The 17,705-nt window shown below is 35.5% G+C and overlaps 1 protein-coding gene across 1 annotated transcript in view; it reads left to right on the plus strand.

The window, feature by feature from the left end:
- The window catches only part of LOC120517964 (caskin-2-like), a 268,762-nt gene that overhangs the window by 23,622 nt on the left and 227,435 nt on the right, over window positions 1-17,705 (plus strand). Inside the window, exon 4 of the mRNA XM_039740508.1 lies at window positions 1,032-1,129. Within this exon, the coding sequence (XP_039596442.1) occupies window positions 1,032-1,129 (98 nt within the window). The remainder of the gene's footprint in view (window positions 1-1,031; window positions 1,130-17,705) is intronic.

A 17,705-nucleotide genomic window follows, 5' to 3' on the forward strand; every position in this document is an offset into this window, starting at 1 on the left:
AAACCTTAGACACAACCACACAGGCACCAGTCCCAATAAATACTTTTAGAGCAAATACCTATTACATCCATTTTCCTCAGCCATAAACAGTAATGCTTTCTCTGTTTCCCTTCTCCTCTCCTCCTTCCCAGGCAAGTATTATTATCCTCCTCTTCTGACTCAGTCTTCCTGGGTGAGGCAGTGTGGCTTCATTTATATTGGACTAAGGAGTACCTCCAGTGCCACAATATTGCACCCAGGAAGCAATTCCAGATCTGGTGGAAGCATCTTAAAATGTGAAAGTCTCTTTTATGTAGCTCCCAAGAAACTCAGTAGGACTACCCATCAGGATTGCAACTCCTGGGTGGTTCTGCAGGTGTGCGTCCAAGGGAGATTCACCAGAGGGATGCCACCACCCACCATGTTGGGGAAGCATATGACCTCGACTGTCAGTTTCCTTAATTTTTCTAATATTTTATCATCCTAACCGGGAAAGGGGACATCAACCATCCCTGCCATGATGCTCATCCATTCATTAGAAGTCCCCTTTATGCTTGTACGTTTCTTGCCTGTGCTTGTCATGTTACTGTCATCACACCTGATGCCCCAACACCGACCAGTCACCGTGTTGTTTCACCTTCTTGCTTCACGTGTTACGTTCATGCATTTTTTGTGGGGATAGCGGTGGTAATCATGCCTACCTTGTTTATACAGTCACCAGGTATGGTTCAAGGAGTTTTTCCACACGGTCCTTGTTCTGGGCAAAGTTGAATTATATTTATTTATCGCCATGAGTCTTATTTTCTGATATGATATAGATATCCCTAATAGGAGCAAATGGCTCTTGATAGCATTGTTCTAAGTATAATTTTATTGGATAAAAGAGAAAATACTTTATAGAGATTACCTCCTCAGGAAAATGATAGATATGATTGTATGACTGATCTGTGTCATTATTTGTATATGATTATATATAACTACTATTGAAAAAAACTAAGCCATCAGTTATTTCTATGAATAAAAATTAATTACTTTATTTTCTTAAATGGCAGATTTTCAGCTCTTCACTTTGCAGCACTTACTGGAACTACTGACCTTATTTCTTTGCTACTAGAAGCAAAAGCCACTGTTGATATCAAAGACAGCAATGGTAAGTCAATAATTATTACTATTATTAAATTATTATATTATTATATATTATTAAAAATATATGAAGCATAGAGAGTATAGTAATAAAGTCTAATATAAGGGGAATGTGAAGCCAAATTGCGTTTCAGTCAGTAATTTAAATAATGTGCTAGGTGCAATGTGCTTTTGTTTAATAATTTCAACAATCCCCAGTTGTCCATAAATGCCCATTTGTCTGTGTGGAGTTTGTTCATTTTTACCACATCTGTGTTGAGTATTTCTCCATATGCTGTGATATTTTTTGCACATATCTAAAGGTTTGGAGGTAGGTTTTGTTGGTGCCTCTAAATTGACACCATGTGATATGAGTTTGCTGTAGTGGTGTGTGTGTGTGTGTGTGTGTGTATGAGTGGAACCTGTACTTAATTGTAGCCCTTTCCAGGCCTGTTTCCATCCTGGATAGGCTCTGGTCCTACTCGCACCATGAACTGGATAACTTATGTTTTATGGCATAATGCAGTAGTTTCATTTGCCTTTTTAATGTCTCTTTCTGTGTAACAATTTAGTGCATTTATATTTAACATGTAACATACAACTATAAATAAATAACCTTATGGAAAGATCTAAGGTACAGTGGGATTTTCTCCAATAAATGCAGAAATATTTTCTGATTTTTATATTTGATGTCCCTTATTCATCTAATATTTGCTGAGTTCACTTTCAACAGGTGATATCTTCGCAGTACAATCATATAAGAAATCAGATAAGAAAGGAGGAATAAAATTGCCACAGTACAGCACTGAACTTTTCTTTTCAAGATACATATTGTTTACCTGAGTCCCTATAATAATGAAATCAACAATTAGTAGATGTCTACTATAAGTGTTCAACTTACTGTCAAGCCATGCAAAGTGATCTCCTCTTATAAAATGTAGCTAATGCACAAGTTTATCTAATGTTTTTGGCATCTGATTGATAGCTTAAGATATGTGCTCCATTTTCAAGTACAACAAGCACAAGGATGTTCTTAAATTTTTAAAAGGATCAGGGTTTGTCGGGGCCTGGCTGGGTGATCATTTGATATTTAATAACATGCCTGTCTCTTAATTTTCAGTGATGGTTGCACATATTTGTTTGAGTGTGAACATTTCATAGGGATATCATAAGGTGTAAATATGTTCTTAATGTGGCATGCAGATGACCTAGCAGGCCCTTAAAAATAAAGCACAGCGTAAATACATTATTAAAGAATCAGTCTGCCCAGAATTTGTGACCTTTGATGGTGAGAGAGCTCAAAATTTTACAAGATATTATTCTTCTGTTCCTTATCTGTCTCCTCGTTGAGTGAGTGTAGAGAAAATTAACAAGCATCAGTTTGAGAATGATCATATTACAACTGAATAAAATCAAACATATTGTACATTTTGCAGATAAAGAATATGTAGCTGCTTCTTTTCCAGTTCCCCAAAATTGAGCTGCTGCTGAGTTGTCAAGGTAGGATTCAGAATGAGTCAAACGTGTAACAAAATAAAATAAATTCTCAGTAAAGTTCTCCAGTAAAGTTTGTTTTAAAAAGGTTGAGTGAAAATTCAAAGCAAAACAGTTCAAGCAAAAAATAGAGAGAAAATGTATTACAAATACAGAGTAAAAGACAAAAAAGGTAAAAATGTTTCTTCTACAGACTTAGCTTTTTCTTGTTAAAAAGGTATTCTCTATAATTAAAGATTGTGTTATTTCTCTATGACAACCTTACATATACTTATTACATTCAGTATGTTCCTTTCATGGGGCACATTCAGTATTGTTAATACAATATGTTACAGGATACAGTTTAAAAACTGTTTGCTCTCCATGCCTTACCAACTGCAAGGCAGATCATAATCTGGGACAAATCTGTAGTCAGAGGGACAAGAAATAATTAGAATATTTCATTTTAATTTAACTTCTGGGGATATAATCAAATCTCCTATAGACTATACTTAATGTAAAGGCACATATTTTAACATAACTAAGAAGTGCTTCTATCAATTTAACATTACATAAATAACTAACAAATGGCTCTTACAGAATGTATCACTTGCACCAGAGTAGGGTGAATATGGTGATACCAGGTCTGTAGGGCATGAGTTACAGGGAAAGAACAAAGGCCTCGAACCTTTTCAGGCTAAGTAAAAGGAAATTAAGAGGTGACATGAACAGTAGTTAGAAGAATTTTTTAATTTTCTAATAACAATCATGTCCAAGTATTTCATAAAAAATAATACATGTAGTGTGCTAACACAGTTATGTTTAGATATTTCGTGAAAATTTATTTAGTATTATTTTTTATGTACTCCCTTTATAAGAAGCCGAAGAAAAAAATGCTTGCAAAGCCAAAGCAAATAACAAGCAATTTTTTGAGTACTACTCCAGTGAAAAGTATATAAAACATAATAAGAGTAATAATAATAAATTTTACTTATATCACAGGTTTCCCAAGGGTTACAAATGGAGAAATCATAGAAATTGAGAAGGAAATAACAAATGAACTGAACAAATACATTTTTTCACCCAAGTGTTTGATAGATAGACAGACAGACAGATAGATAGATAGATACTTTATTAATCCCAAGGGGAAATTAGCATACTCCAGCAGCAGCTGTTAAATTAAAGAGTGATAAAAATGCAGGTAAAACAGACAATAACTTTGTATAATGTTAATGTTTAACCTGCCCGGATGGAATTGAAGAGTCGCATAGTGTGGGTGGCAGATAAAAAAAAATGATTAAGTGTACAAAATTTTGTTCAGATTTTTCATTCACCAAAGTAGCCATCTTTTTGCTAGTATAGCAGCCAATCTGTGGTAATCCTTTTGATTCACAATGCTAGTCACTCTGTGCAAGTCACCAACTATGCCTCCAGCAAAAGAACCCCAGACCATCACATTTCCTCCTCCATATTTGACAGTTGGTGTTGCACAGTGAGGATTCAGCCTTTGACCAATTTGAGGGCATACAAACACCCTGTGTGATGACCCAACAATTTCAAATTTTATATCTTCAGTCCTTAAGACTTCCTTCCAGTCCACAGTTGTCCACAACAGCTATTTCAAGGCCCTATTTTTGTCCTTTAAGGAATGGCTTTCTTACTGCCACTCATCCTGTCAAACCTGCAGCTTAAGGTTTCCTCTTCAGAGCAGGAACTGAGACTTTCTTTTTTCGACCACTATTAAGCTGTGCTTGAAACTGTTCTGCTGTGAGGCAACTATTATGTAAGCTGGTGACCTTTAGCAATTTGTTGTCTGATTGGCTTTTGACTTTGGGTCTGTCAGATCTCTTCCTATCAGAGTTTCTTCTAGTTTCCAATTGCCTTTGGATTGTATAGGACACTGTACTCCTGGACACTCTTGTTATTTTTTTGCAGTTTCCCTAAGTGAAAGGCCTATACTTCTAAGGGTAGTAATGTTCTGTCTCGTTGCAATTTTTAATTACTGAAATGTACAACTCTTTACAGTGTAATGTTGTCCAAGTAGTTATTTCAGAGGGTGTAGTAACACAGTCTGTACCAACTCTGCTTTAAGATGGAGGGTTTTTAAGTAATCAACAGAATTTGGTTCACCAGTGCAAAATGTTTGCTTCAAATTACAAGCCTTAATTTTCTTTAATTGCTACAGAACATCTGTAGGTTGTAACCTACTACTTATTCCCCGAAGATCTAATCAGCTAAAATGTATCACACGTGATTGTTTTGCAAACATGTTGACATACCTTTTTCAGAACATCTGTGGGGTCCATGTGACATCAACAGAACTTAGTATTTTTTGCATTTATTTATTAAAGCATGCTTGTTCCAGTGGTATAGTAATTTTTATGGTAGTTTTTGTCATATGTGTAATGTTCATTTGAAATATAGATGTGAATTTTTTTATTTTTAATACCGTGTATATCAAAGTTTGATTTCATTCAGAAAAGAACCTAGTCCTAGTTGGGTAAGAACTTTAACATAAGTAATTCCTATAAAAATGTGAAAAACTTAATTTGGCTCAGTGTGGTGATAGAGGGCCGGAGTTGCTGTAAAGTATGCAAAGTTTTTATGCAATTTTCACCAAACCAAAAATAAGCATATATGCAACTGCTGATCAGCTATTTTAGTTGAAAGTTATAGACCTCTAATATTAAATAACAATCCCTAAAGTTGTCATGCATTTAGCATTAACAGTTAAAATGTTATGACTTCTCTGAACATTGCCTTTTTGTAGTAGCACTCATTTTTACTGTGATATTAGGGCCACACCCCTTTTCAAAGCTTCCTTATCTCAGAAAACAATGAACGTATAAACCTAAACATTTTGCACACTAGTTACTATATACAGTAAAATTATTTTCACCAAGTATGAAGCAAATCAGAGTTGGTCTGTTTGGAACGTTTTGTAAAATCTTTTGATTTGACACAGAATGACTCTGACTTTGTAGGGTAACAGGTAATAGACTGATATGCAAGGTTATTATAGTTTTGCCTTTTTATATTAGTTTTTATTTCTATATTATTTCTGATCTATCTTGGAAAAATCAATTTAGTTTTAGTTTTCCTTCATTGTGTATTTTTAGTTTTAATGTAGCTTTTATTTCACAAAGACATATATATATTAGTATCAGTTTTAGTAATTATTGTATGGTGAAAGAGTTACTGTGGAGTTTAAGTTTGTGTCACAATCAGGAAGAACTGCGCACTTAACAGGTTTGGATATAATATAAGTTTAATGTTAGTGGACGCTTAAAGCACTACATGGTTTGCTATCTGGTATTGTTTTTGACTGATAAAAACAAGCATAATCAAAACTAGATACTGAATATGAACAATTTTATAATTTTTAAAATATTTTCTATGTCATTTGCACTGAACAAATGTGCTCTGACTGTTGGCACATTCCATCTTTTCCTTTTCTTGCCCAGAATGGGCCAATTTGAGGTGAAATTTAGGTGAATTTTAAGGTTTGAGGGTGTTTTACTCTAAATGTCTACAGCTTGCAACATATCCTGCTCCGAGACAATGTGCTTACAATTAATGCATTCAATATTGATAAAGTAAGTATCTATCTATCTATCTATCTATCTATCTATCTATCTATCTATCTATCTATCTATCTATCTATCTATCGACAGCCATACTGATTTCTTCTCAGGTACATACAATTTATAGACAATATTTTTTCACCTGCAGGCCTAATAAGATATAAAAAACCAAAAAATAGATTCTACTGTGTTCTGACAGGTGTGATCATGAAAATCATGGGGGCTTAAGAAGAACAGGGCTCTTAGGCTTGAATTGGTGTGCAGAGAGAAACAAAGAAAAACTTATATGCAGTGTCAAGGCTAGGAGTAGTGAGACTTGAGTAAGAGCAGGTAATAGGAGTATGGACAGCCATGAAACAGCATCTGAGATTCGGAGCAATATATGCATTTAGCAACAATATGCTGGTCTTTTATGTTGACCTAGGTAGTCTCTCGATTAGTGCAGTTTTATTTTCAAGAAGGTTTTTTCCTGTGCGAAGTTGCAGGTGAATTATTGTCAACAAAACTCAGACACCTGAGAAATAAACTGAAATGTTACTCACTTGTGAATTTTTTTTGACCATACGGTAAAGGTTTTGTTGACCAACACATTCCAACTTAAAGTTTTTGTATTACATCTTCATATAAAAGAAGTGCAAAAAATATTTCAGCTCATCATAACAGACACCCAACTCATGCAGCCTGCAATTTACTTTACATACTGTGTCTTGGACTCAGTCAGAATTACAACTAACATGCTGTCATTTATGAACAGTTTAAATTTCTGTAAGAGATTATCTGTATCTAAGACTTTTTTCTTGAGCGCCGGAGATGGAGTTAATGGCATCTTTGAAAGTTTTCCAAGCAAATTCAAAGCAAAATCATCATCATCTCAGTATGCTTCACTAACACTTTTACCAGAATCTATCATGCTCTCACTATCCGCTCCTGAAGAACTATCATTATTATCACACAGTAAATCGCTTTCTTTGCCCCATGCTATATGTGCTCGAATTCAGCTTGCACTGTCACAACAAATGCCGTCATCCGCCACCATTCACTGGATGAATGTATGCAAGCAGCTCATGGTGGATGACTTTCTGTTTTAGAGTTAAAAGCTTAAAGGGTTTAAGACAAGCAGCAGGAATATTTATTCAAAAACCAAATTTGAAATTTGTATAAATATATTTTGACTAATTTCGGGACCCTTGCAGCGAAGGTTAGCCCTTGCATAAGTCTGGTTGTTACAAAAACTAAAAATATTTTTTGTAATTTTTTTTATTTCAGTTAGTCTTTTCAAGTAATTTAATAGTTTAAATTAGCTTTTGTTTTTCCTTTTGGCTTTGTTAATTCTTTTATTTCAGTTTACGGAAAATTTTTTTTTTTTAAACTTTTCGTTAACTATAGTTACCTTGCTGTTATAATGCAGTGCACCCAGTGGTTCACAGGTAGGTCAGAGTATTAGGTTTTGTTTTCTTTCATGATCTGTAACAAATTATCCATCCATCCATTATCCAACCTGCTATATCCTAACTACAGGGTCACGGGGGGTCTGCTGGAGCCAATCCCAGCCAACACTTGGGGCAAGGCAGGAAACAAACCCTGAGCAGCCCACCTGTAACAAATCCTATTCACAGCAAATATGTCATGTTTCAGTTACTTTACCTTTGGAGATAGCTGCACCAAAGACAAGTTTACCTCACATTTCCCGGCACTCAAGACTGGAAATTACCAGACAGCCTCACAAATTTGTGATTCCTTTGAAACTTTCCTGGGGTTGACACAGGCTGGATTATCCATATGGACAATTGATCGAGTGCCATTGTTCATGAGACCTGGGGGAGCACAAACACCAAAAAACATAAGCACAAAACACACTTTACAAGCATCCCCGGCTACATCTGCATTCACTAGTGGAATCACGAATGAAAAAAGGTTAAAATCAAACAAAACAAACCCCTTACAAAAAAATAAAAATAGTTACTTCCTGTATAACTTGTAGTGGTATCAATTAAGAAAACAAGCCAAACATGCATCCGCTTATTGGTGGTGGTACACAATTTAATTTTGTCATGTGTTAGGGCATTTGGAGTTTATCTCTTACATAGTGATTGTATTGATAGTGGAAGTAGGCATAAGCTATTGACTTCTGAACTTGTGTGATTGACACCATTGGGCAAGTTTTTAAGATACTTCATAGTGTCAGATTACACAGGTATGTTGTGATATTTCACTGTATAAGTAGGCTTAAGTACTATAGTTATTTTTAGGACATTAGAACAATCTAGATTAGACCACTCTTTTCAAGACCATTAACACTAGTATTACCCGAGCCTACGAAAAACTTGTTGATCCGTCCCACCTTAAAACGCTTTGCACCTGTCCGTCAGTGTCTTTTGTCCTTTAAATGTGTTGATAAGCAGCAAACAGCAAGGAGCCTGCTATCACATCCCCCACTCCGTACAGTTTTCTCAGCTCAAGTCTGTTTACCTGCAGAGTTTTAGAGTTGTATAGAGTGAGAAGTCAAGCAAAATGACACCTTTTATAAATACTATATCGTTATTTGGAACACTTGTATTTCATGTGTGTTCCGTGTCTGCAACGATCTATGTAAACACATCGTTAAAGCAGATATGTTTTTCATGTTTTAGTAATAATTGACAAAATGTAGACATGAAGTGTATAATGTGTGAAGCCTGAATTCCAAATATCAAAGAAACACTTTCACAAATGCTACAAATAGAACAGAACAAATGTGCTTCCATTCAAAAATATAACTAGAAAAAGAACCCGTATTATTATTATTGTGCGACATTGACACGCAGTTGCTACGACAGCTTCAGTGGCGCAACGGTATTAACTGTTGACTGGTAATCAAAGCTTCAAGGGTTCGATCCCGGACGAGTCCGTTTTGAAAAGTGAGCTGCTCGTATTCTTACTATTTTAGAATAAAAGAATACATATGATTCCAGTCTGTAACAGCCGGTGTAATTTATGATACTTGTAAAGGTCAGCTTTGGTTTTTTTTTTTTATTCAGTTTTATTCTCTCAGTCGCGTTCATGATCCCAACTAAACCCTTTGCACCAATGGTCACCCCCATACCCCTACTGCGAATTAGACATTGCAGTTTTCACAAAGACACGCTATAACAGAGGTAAACTCAGATCATGTTGGATCAAAAGTGCACTTTTGCCATCGCTGTACTTTGTATATGTACATGGGAAGCTCTGCACTCTACTTGTGACTGTAGGAAGTAAGTAAATAAATAAAGGTAAATAAAATTCGATCTGGCTCTTGCATACAAAGGACTGTGTATATGCCCAAAACATTAGCATTTATATGTTACTTACATAAAAGCCAGAGAACATTTCTGGTATTACAATGTTGCACTGTGGAACATGTTCCGGGTCAGGCAGAAACTCCTCAAAGTGGGGATAGTTCTCCCCTACAGCCCCCCCGGTGGCACCCTGCAGGTTTTCTCATCGTGACTCTAATTCCCAACATGCCCTGTGGGCATATGTATGTGTGTACCAGACCAGGAGTGCTGACAGCTAGTGTATCGGGGGACTGTACAATCTATGGTATTTCCCCCAATCTATCCATCTTCTAGCTCTGTCTGGAAACGGGCACAACCTCCATCCTAGCTGGAACTTCAGTCCTTACAGTAGTCACTCTGGACTTTTTCTAGTTTGCTGCATCTATTAGCTTGCTTACTTTTTTTTCTTATGACTAGTGGACTTACTTATGCATATCTAATAAAACCATAAATATGCAGTTCTACCAGGATTTTGTAGTTGTTGGTTTTCTTGAGATCAAAAATAGTTCTCAGCCTTGCAAAAGCATAAATGTAGAGCCACTTCCTAATTGATCAGTGGGAATTCATATTTAGAATTGGATTGGAGTGACAGACTGTGAAGCGTTCAGAATTTTAACTTTACCCAGTGATTTTGTAAATAAGTTCAACTTGATTATATAGTGCAATAGGTTTAGTATCACAACAGTCAGACATCTGGGCCCACCTCATCCCACGTCCTGCAGTGCTGAGTAGTTGGAACAAGCATCTGTGTGTAGAATTGCAGTCATGTCTACCTTTATCGAGTCAAACACTGCAGCTAGTTGAGATCAAGTCAAGATAGAGTCCAAATCCAGGCATTAATTAGAATTGAATTAATTCCTGCCCATATTTGCCAATTCTCAGATTGTGCAAATAAGACTGAGCTGCACTGAACCCCTGCAGATTTATTTTAGCCAATTGAGTAAAGCAAGGTATAGGATCTTACCAGTCACTAAGTAGGAGCGTACACAACAGGACACCAAAATGTTTCAGTGGACTTGTAGCTCTAATCCCAAACAAAAATCTGATTGTTCATCAAATTATAGAAATTAGTTGAGTATTTTTAAAGTTTGATTTATGTGTCTAAAATATGTACTGTATATACTCAAGTATAAGTCGGGTCTTTAAACCCGAAAAATAAATTACAAAATCAGACCCCGATTTATATGCCAGCTTAATATTTTCTTCTAATCGAATGCTCCATCTTAGATAAGGGATGCTCCTACAGTAAAGGTGTATGAAGGTGCAAGATACAAAAAACACAAGTCAGGCCAAACATCACTTCGGAATAGTTTGCGTATTACCATGTGGTCCTGTAGGCACAATACATAGAAAAAAAAAAAGGCAGAGTGCTCCGTGGTTACTCTCTCAGGTGGGCGTTAGCATATTATAATCTCTTTGTCCAATAGCGTGAGTTTTCCACATTCGACTTATACAATCGACATTATAAAATACTGGAAATTATACTATAAAATCAAGCCCCAACTTATCTGCGGGAGAACTTTTTGAACAATGTGATTATATACGGCATATTTTTGATCATTTTGCACTTTTATTCAATCATGAGCATGGTGAAACAACAGTATAGTCTCAAATTAGGCTACACGTATGTTTTTTTTTTTTTTAACCTGACATTACACTGAATACTCTCTAGAAATATCTAATAATATGTAATCCTCATGAAAGCTGTTTTGTTGCATTGAAGTAAAAGTCGCATTGTCAAACTGAAACTTCACATTTTCATGGACTACTCCACAGCAGACTTAATTCCAGTGCATCACTCAGATCTACAGTACATCATGTATGATGTACCACCAACATTCTCTATATTGGCAAATCCCAAGTAACAGGCTAGATAAGATTGTGCAAAACATCTCACTCATGTTAGCAAGTAAAGCAAAGTGTTAGTCACTTAAAATACTGCATAAACTCAACTTAATCAAAGAATCTATTTTTTCGAAGAGTTTGGTACATGCTGTTTGCATCTTCTCTAAATAATTCAGTTACTCTTGCTTAATAGGTCCTATTAATTTTTCCAATTTTAGGTAATATGCTTGTGCACATCACTCCTGAAATGCTCACACCTAGAAGTCCATGGTTGCACATGAGAAACATTATAACTGGTTTTCATTCATTTTTAACAAATTACTGAAAGCCACAAAAATATGTAATTTATATTTTTTTGTCTGGACAGAAAAACAGGTTATGGATGAACAGTTTAACTTTTTCCTTTTCATCTGCAAACATTATACATCTGTTGAAAAAATGTATTTATTAAAGCTTCCAGTTTTTGCAAATGTCTATCTCAAGTCGGCCTAGGTGATAGAAGTTATAGATTATTAACTTCTTTTATAAAAAAAAAAATAAAGCAAATGAAGTAATCTTCATCAGTTGATACTAATATATTTCACAACTAGTTTCCCGGAATATTTTTGAATTCAATGAATATTGTGTATGTGAAAGTATTTGAATTATGCAAATCCATAGAAGAATAGGAATTTTCAATCAACTCCAACTGCAGCATCAATGGTTAATTTTGTTTGAAATAAAAAAGCTGCAGCTGGTGTAGGGAGAGAAGGATAGAGCAAGCTGGTGTGCTTTTAGAGACTGATCAAGAGAGTAGCCTTCTGACAGTCAGGGCTTAGTATAGTTAAATTCTCAACAATTTAATAAATCAGACCAAGATGCTAATCAAAATTAAATGTCACAAGTACTTGCTAGATGTGATCCCGATTGTCACTCAAGATTTATCTTCTTCTTTTTAAATGAATAAAATGTGGTGTTAGAAGTGCAGTTCTCCTGCCCGGTATTGTAAAAAATATCAAACGGCCTTACTTGAGTAGAAGTAGAGATGCCGTTTCTAGAAAAATTACACTTGCCCATGTGAAAACTACTGAAGTATAAGTTTTAAAATATTTAATATATATTTACTTAAGCATCAAAAGTGCACACAAATATATGATCTTTCCTTGTTTTATATATATAGCCAAAAAGTTTTTACACACTGAAAAAATCCAGGCTGCCTTTTTTTTGCCAAACGAACATTGTATCAAAATAAAAAAAAATAATAATAAATATTTAATATAACTATATAAGCAAAGCAGTTTGTCCTTTCCTTCCACCCTTCAGCCCTCTAAGGCACACCCAGAATGACATTTATGTTCCGTTTTCAGAGAAGCCAATATGCAGTAGAAAGTTGCTTAAGGTAGAAGGGGTTTAGTTATTGTTCTCATAGTTGTTTGGATTAGGTACAGCCTTTAAAACATTATTGAGGATAAATACCTTATTTTATATTTATTTTTGTAAAATGGTCCTTCTGTTAGGTGTCTGTTTCATGTATTTGCATAGCACTTTTGTTTTCTGGTTTAATATTGCTGTCAAGAATACGTCTAGCTGCTTTAGATAAGGATAGAGGTAACAACAGCCATGTGTGTTTGATTTTGTACTGAAATACAAATGAAAGCAGACAGAGAATTTTGTAATCAAGTAAAGGCAGAAGTATTCTAAAAACATACTCAACTAAAGTAACAAAACATACTCAACTAAAGTAACAAAATAGATATAAAACACTGTTCTTGTCTAACAGCCTAAATGAAAGGTACTAATAAGAAATTTAAACACAGAAAATGAAAATGCCCATCATTGCAAACAATAGTACGAATCGGGCTATTCAGAATTGTGATTCTAATCAGTAATAAAAATAACTGCAGTAATGAAGTTCACAGAACCTTATGGTGGCAGTGGCTCATCTGCATATACAGGTACTGGTCATAAAATTAGAATATCATGACAAAGTTGATTTATTTTAGTAATTCCATTAAAAAAGTGAAACTTGTATATTAGAGTCATTCATTACACACAGACTGATGTATTTCAAATGTTTATTTCTTTTAATTTTGATGATTATAACTGACAATTAATGAAAGTCCCAAATTCAGTATCTTGGAAAATTAGAATATTGTGAAAAGGTTCAATATCGAAGACACCTGGTGCCACACTCTAATCAGCTAATTAACTCAAAACACCTGCAAATGCCTTTAAATGGTATTTGAGTCTAGTTCTGTAGGCTACAAAATCACGGGGATGACTGCTGACTTGACAGTTGTCCAAAAGACGACCATTGACACCTTGCACAAGGAGGGCAAGACACAAAAGGTCATTGCTAAAGAGGCTGGCTGTTCACAGAGCTCTGTGTCCAAGCACATTAATAGAGAGGTGAAGGGAAGGACAAGATGTGGTAGAAAAAAGTGTGCAAGCAATAGGGGTAACCGCACCCTGGAGAGGATTGTGAAACAAAACCCATTCAAAACTGTGGGGGAGATTCACAAAGAGTGGACTGCAGCTGGAGTCAGTGCTTCAAGAACCACCACCCACAGACGTATGCAAGACATGGGTTTCAGCTGTCGCATTCCTTGTGTCAGGCCACTCTTGAGCAAGAGACAGTGTCAGAAGCTTCTCGCCTGGGCTAAAGACAAAAAGGACTGGACTGCTGCTGAGTGGTCCAAAGTTATGTCCTCTGATGAAAGTAAATTTTGCATTTTCTTTGGAAATCAAGGTCCCAGAGTTTGGAGGAAGAGCGGAGAGGCACAGAATCCACGTTGCTTGAGGTCCAGTGTAAAATTTCCACAGTCAGTGATGGTTTGGGATGCCATGTCATCTGCTGGTGTTTTCTGAGGTCCAAGGTCAACGCAGCCGTCTACCAGGAGTTTTAGAGCACTTCATGCTTCCTGCTGCTGACGAACTTTATGGAGATACAGATTTCATTTTCCAACAGGACCTGGCACCTGCACACAGTGCCAAAGCTACCAGTACCTGGTTTAAGGACCATGGTATCCCTGTTCTTGATTGGCCAGCAAACTCGCCTGACCTTAACCCCATAGAAAATCTATGGGGTATTGTAAAGAGGAAGATGCAATACTCCAGACTCAATTCAGAAGAGCTGAAGGGCACTATCAGAGCAACATTGGCTCTCATAACACCTGAGCAGTGCCACAGACTGATTGACTCCATGCCTCGCAGCATTGCTGCAGTAATCCATGCCAAAGGAGCCCCAACTAAATATTGAGTGCTGTACATGCTCATACTTTTTATGTTCATACTTTTCAGTTGGCCAACATTTCTAAAAATCCTTTTTTTGCATTAGTCTTAATTGATATTCTAATTTTCCAAGATACTGAATTTGGGACTTTCATTAGTTGTCAGTTATAATCATCAAAATTAAAAGAAATAAACATTTGAAATACATCAGTCTGTGTGTAATGAATGAATCTAATATACAAGTTTCACTTTTTGAATGGAATTACATAAATAAATCAACTTTGTCATGATATTCTAATTTTATGCACCTGTAATGATATTTTCTGTTCAAGTCCTTGTCTGAAAATCCCCTTCATCTCTGATGCATTTCAAAAGTAATCGGCCAAAGGCTCAATGGCAGTTGCAAAGAGCAATGGTGATAGGGGGCATCCTTGTTGAGTATTGTGTTCTAGTTTGAAGTAGTATGAAATAATGTTAGCATGGAATGAGGTTTCTGGACTAGTATAGAGTAGCTTGATCCATGCACTGAACTGAGCTTGATCCATGGGCTGAACCCAAATTTGTTCAATGTGGTGAATAGGTAGTCCTATTCAACCATGTCAAATGCATTTTCTGCATCCAACGATAGTAATATCTCTGGGATGTTAGATTTAATAGATGAGTATATTATATTAAACAAACATTGAAGATTAGAAGCTTTGTGTCTGCCTTTAATTAATCCAGTTTGGTCTTTTGATATTACAGAAGGAAGCACTTTCTCAATCCTTCTAGCTGGAACTTTGGAGAGTATCTTAATGTCATTATTCAGGAGTAAAAATGGCCTGTATGATGAATATTGTAGTAAGGCCTTATTTTTCTTAGAAAGAAAGAAATTAATTAATAGCGGAAAGTTTGAGATATGATTTTGTTGTCTTTAGCTTCTGTAAATTTTGCTATTTGATTTTTTTTTATAAAATTCCACTGGGTAGCCATCATGGCCTGCTGCTTTTCCACTTTGAATGGCGTTTATAGTGTCGAGTAATTCTGAGAGTTCAGAGGTTTATCTAGTTCTACAGCACTAAGAGTTTCTAGCTGTGTTTTCTGTAATGAGTCGAACAATTCATTACATTGTGTCTTGTCTTCTTAAGACTGAGTAGAATATAAAAACTTATAGTAGTCTCTAATTGTGTGTGTTTTATGGTATATGATTTTATCTCTGTGTTGATAATTGCTTTTATTGCATTGCAGTCTTCCTGCCTATGGATTTGTTGAGCAAAACTCTTACTGGCCATGTTTATAATAATGTTGTGGTTTAAAGATGAGCTGTTCCATTTCTTTAGTAGTCAAGAGGTTAAATTCTGATTGCAAAACCTTTCTTTCCTTATAATGTGCCTCATTTGGAGACCTGCCGTATTCTCAATCATTTCTTGTAATTTCGTTGATTAACTCAGTCAACTTCATGCTTTCCAATTTATTTTTTGTGAGAAAGATATGAAATAATCTATGTTCTTAAAAATGTCTTCAGTGTTTCCCAGAGTGTTCCTGCAGAGACCTTTGGGGATACATTTGTCTCCATAAAATAAGCATTTTGCTTGGGTATTAATTCTGTACAGTGCTCATCAGCTAATGACAGGTGATTAAGAAGTCTGCTATGACATGAGTGTGTAGGGCATAGCAAGTTAAGCTCCATGATCCGAAGGGAGTGGTGGGAGATGATAATAGTGTCATGCTTGCATGATTTGATAATGGGCAAAAAATTATTGTCTATGAAGTAATAATCAATTCTTTAGTGACAATGATAAATTTGTGAGAAGAAGGTATATAATCTAAGGTTAGGATTTAAGTCCTCCATTAGTCTGGTAAATTCTGATCCATTACAAACTGTGTAATTATTTTTGATTATTATTAGTATTAGACGTTATCGCCTCTGTAGCTGGAGAACTGTCCAGGTCTGGATTTTAAACAAGACTCTGGCCATAGTATTTTCATGATTTTTCACCTTAGGAATAGATGCAAATGCATTTTGGATGAAATCTCCTATCATCCACATTAGGTGCATAAATATTTATGATTTTAGTATTAAATAAATTGACCGTGAACATGACATATTGCCTTTCAAGTTCACATGTTATGCTTGATGCTACAAATGGGATAGTTCTGTATATTAAGATGCCCACACCCTTAGTTTTTTTTGGTATAGCTAGAGTGAAGAATTTGGTCAATCCAAAATTTATTATGTGAGACTCCTGTAAAAATACTGTCTTGGCTTTTAAAATTGTTAAGTGAGTGAATGCTTTCTGTTTAATTCATCACTATTTGGTCATAAAAACATTTTGTGTGTTGTACATGTCATTTGTTGACATTTTGCAGTCTTAAGTTAACACTAGAATCCCACAAAAATATTTGTAATGCTGAGCTAACTTAACTTTACTTGCACCTCCTCACCACTGTGTTGATTGCGCACCAATAATAGCACTTTTATTTTGCAAATGTGTCAATCGGCTGCAGGTAGACAACCTGCTATCCCATCCCTCTCCGAGACGGATGAAGTCTGTTTATTTGGGAGTGAGGTGTCTGGAATTGTATAGGAAAATAATACATTGTTATTTGAAATACATACATTTCATGTGTGTTCCTGTCTATAGCTATTTGTATAATTGTAGGATGCCATTTCTTGTGAGGCTCGAAATGTTGAACACATAACTAAAACAGAACATTTTTTCATAAATTGTAGTTGTAACGACAAAATGTTGACGTGGAGTGTTAAGACTAAAGTCCAAATATTAAATAAACACAAAAAGTATAACTAAACAAGTGTGCTTTAATTCAAGGATAAAACCAAAGAAAAATAAATTCTTGCATATACATGTTGCTGTCAGTGTTTGAAAACAGAAGCCCAAATATCAATTGATACGAAGTAAACATGTTTGCAGGCATGTTTGTTTTGTGTCTTTCACAGTAGATACATGGTGGTGTTACAAGTAATCTACTTTGCTGGTGCAGGGGTAACATCTGCTTTGTGATCAAGACGTTGTTGGTTTGGTCCTGGGTGCTTCCTGTTTTGAGTTGTGGACTGCTGTTATTGTTACTATTATATAATAAAAACATATATTTGATTTGAGTCTTTAACAAATTAATGAAACATGTGCTTTTATTCAGTAATACAAACTGATTAATACCTTAATAAAAAAAAAAATCATACATAAAGGCACACTTG

Source organism: Polypterus senegalus, chromosome 17, assembly GCF_016835505.1.
Source record: "Polypterus senegalus isolate Bchr_013 chromosome 17, ASM1683550v1, whole genome shotgun sequence".
NCBI classification, from domain to species: domain Eukaryota; kingdom Metazoa; phylum Chordata; class Cladistia; order Polypteriformes; family Polypteridae; genus Polypterus; species Polypterus senegalus.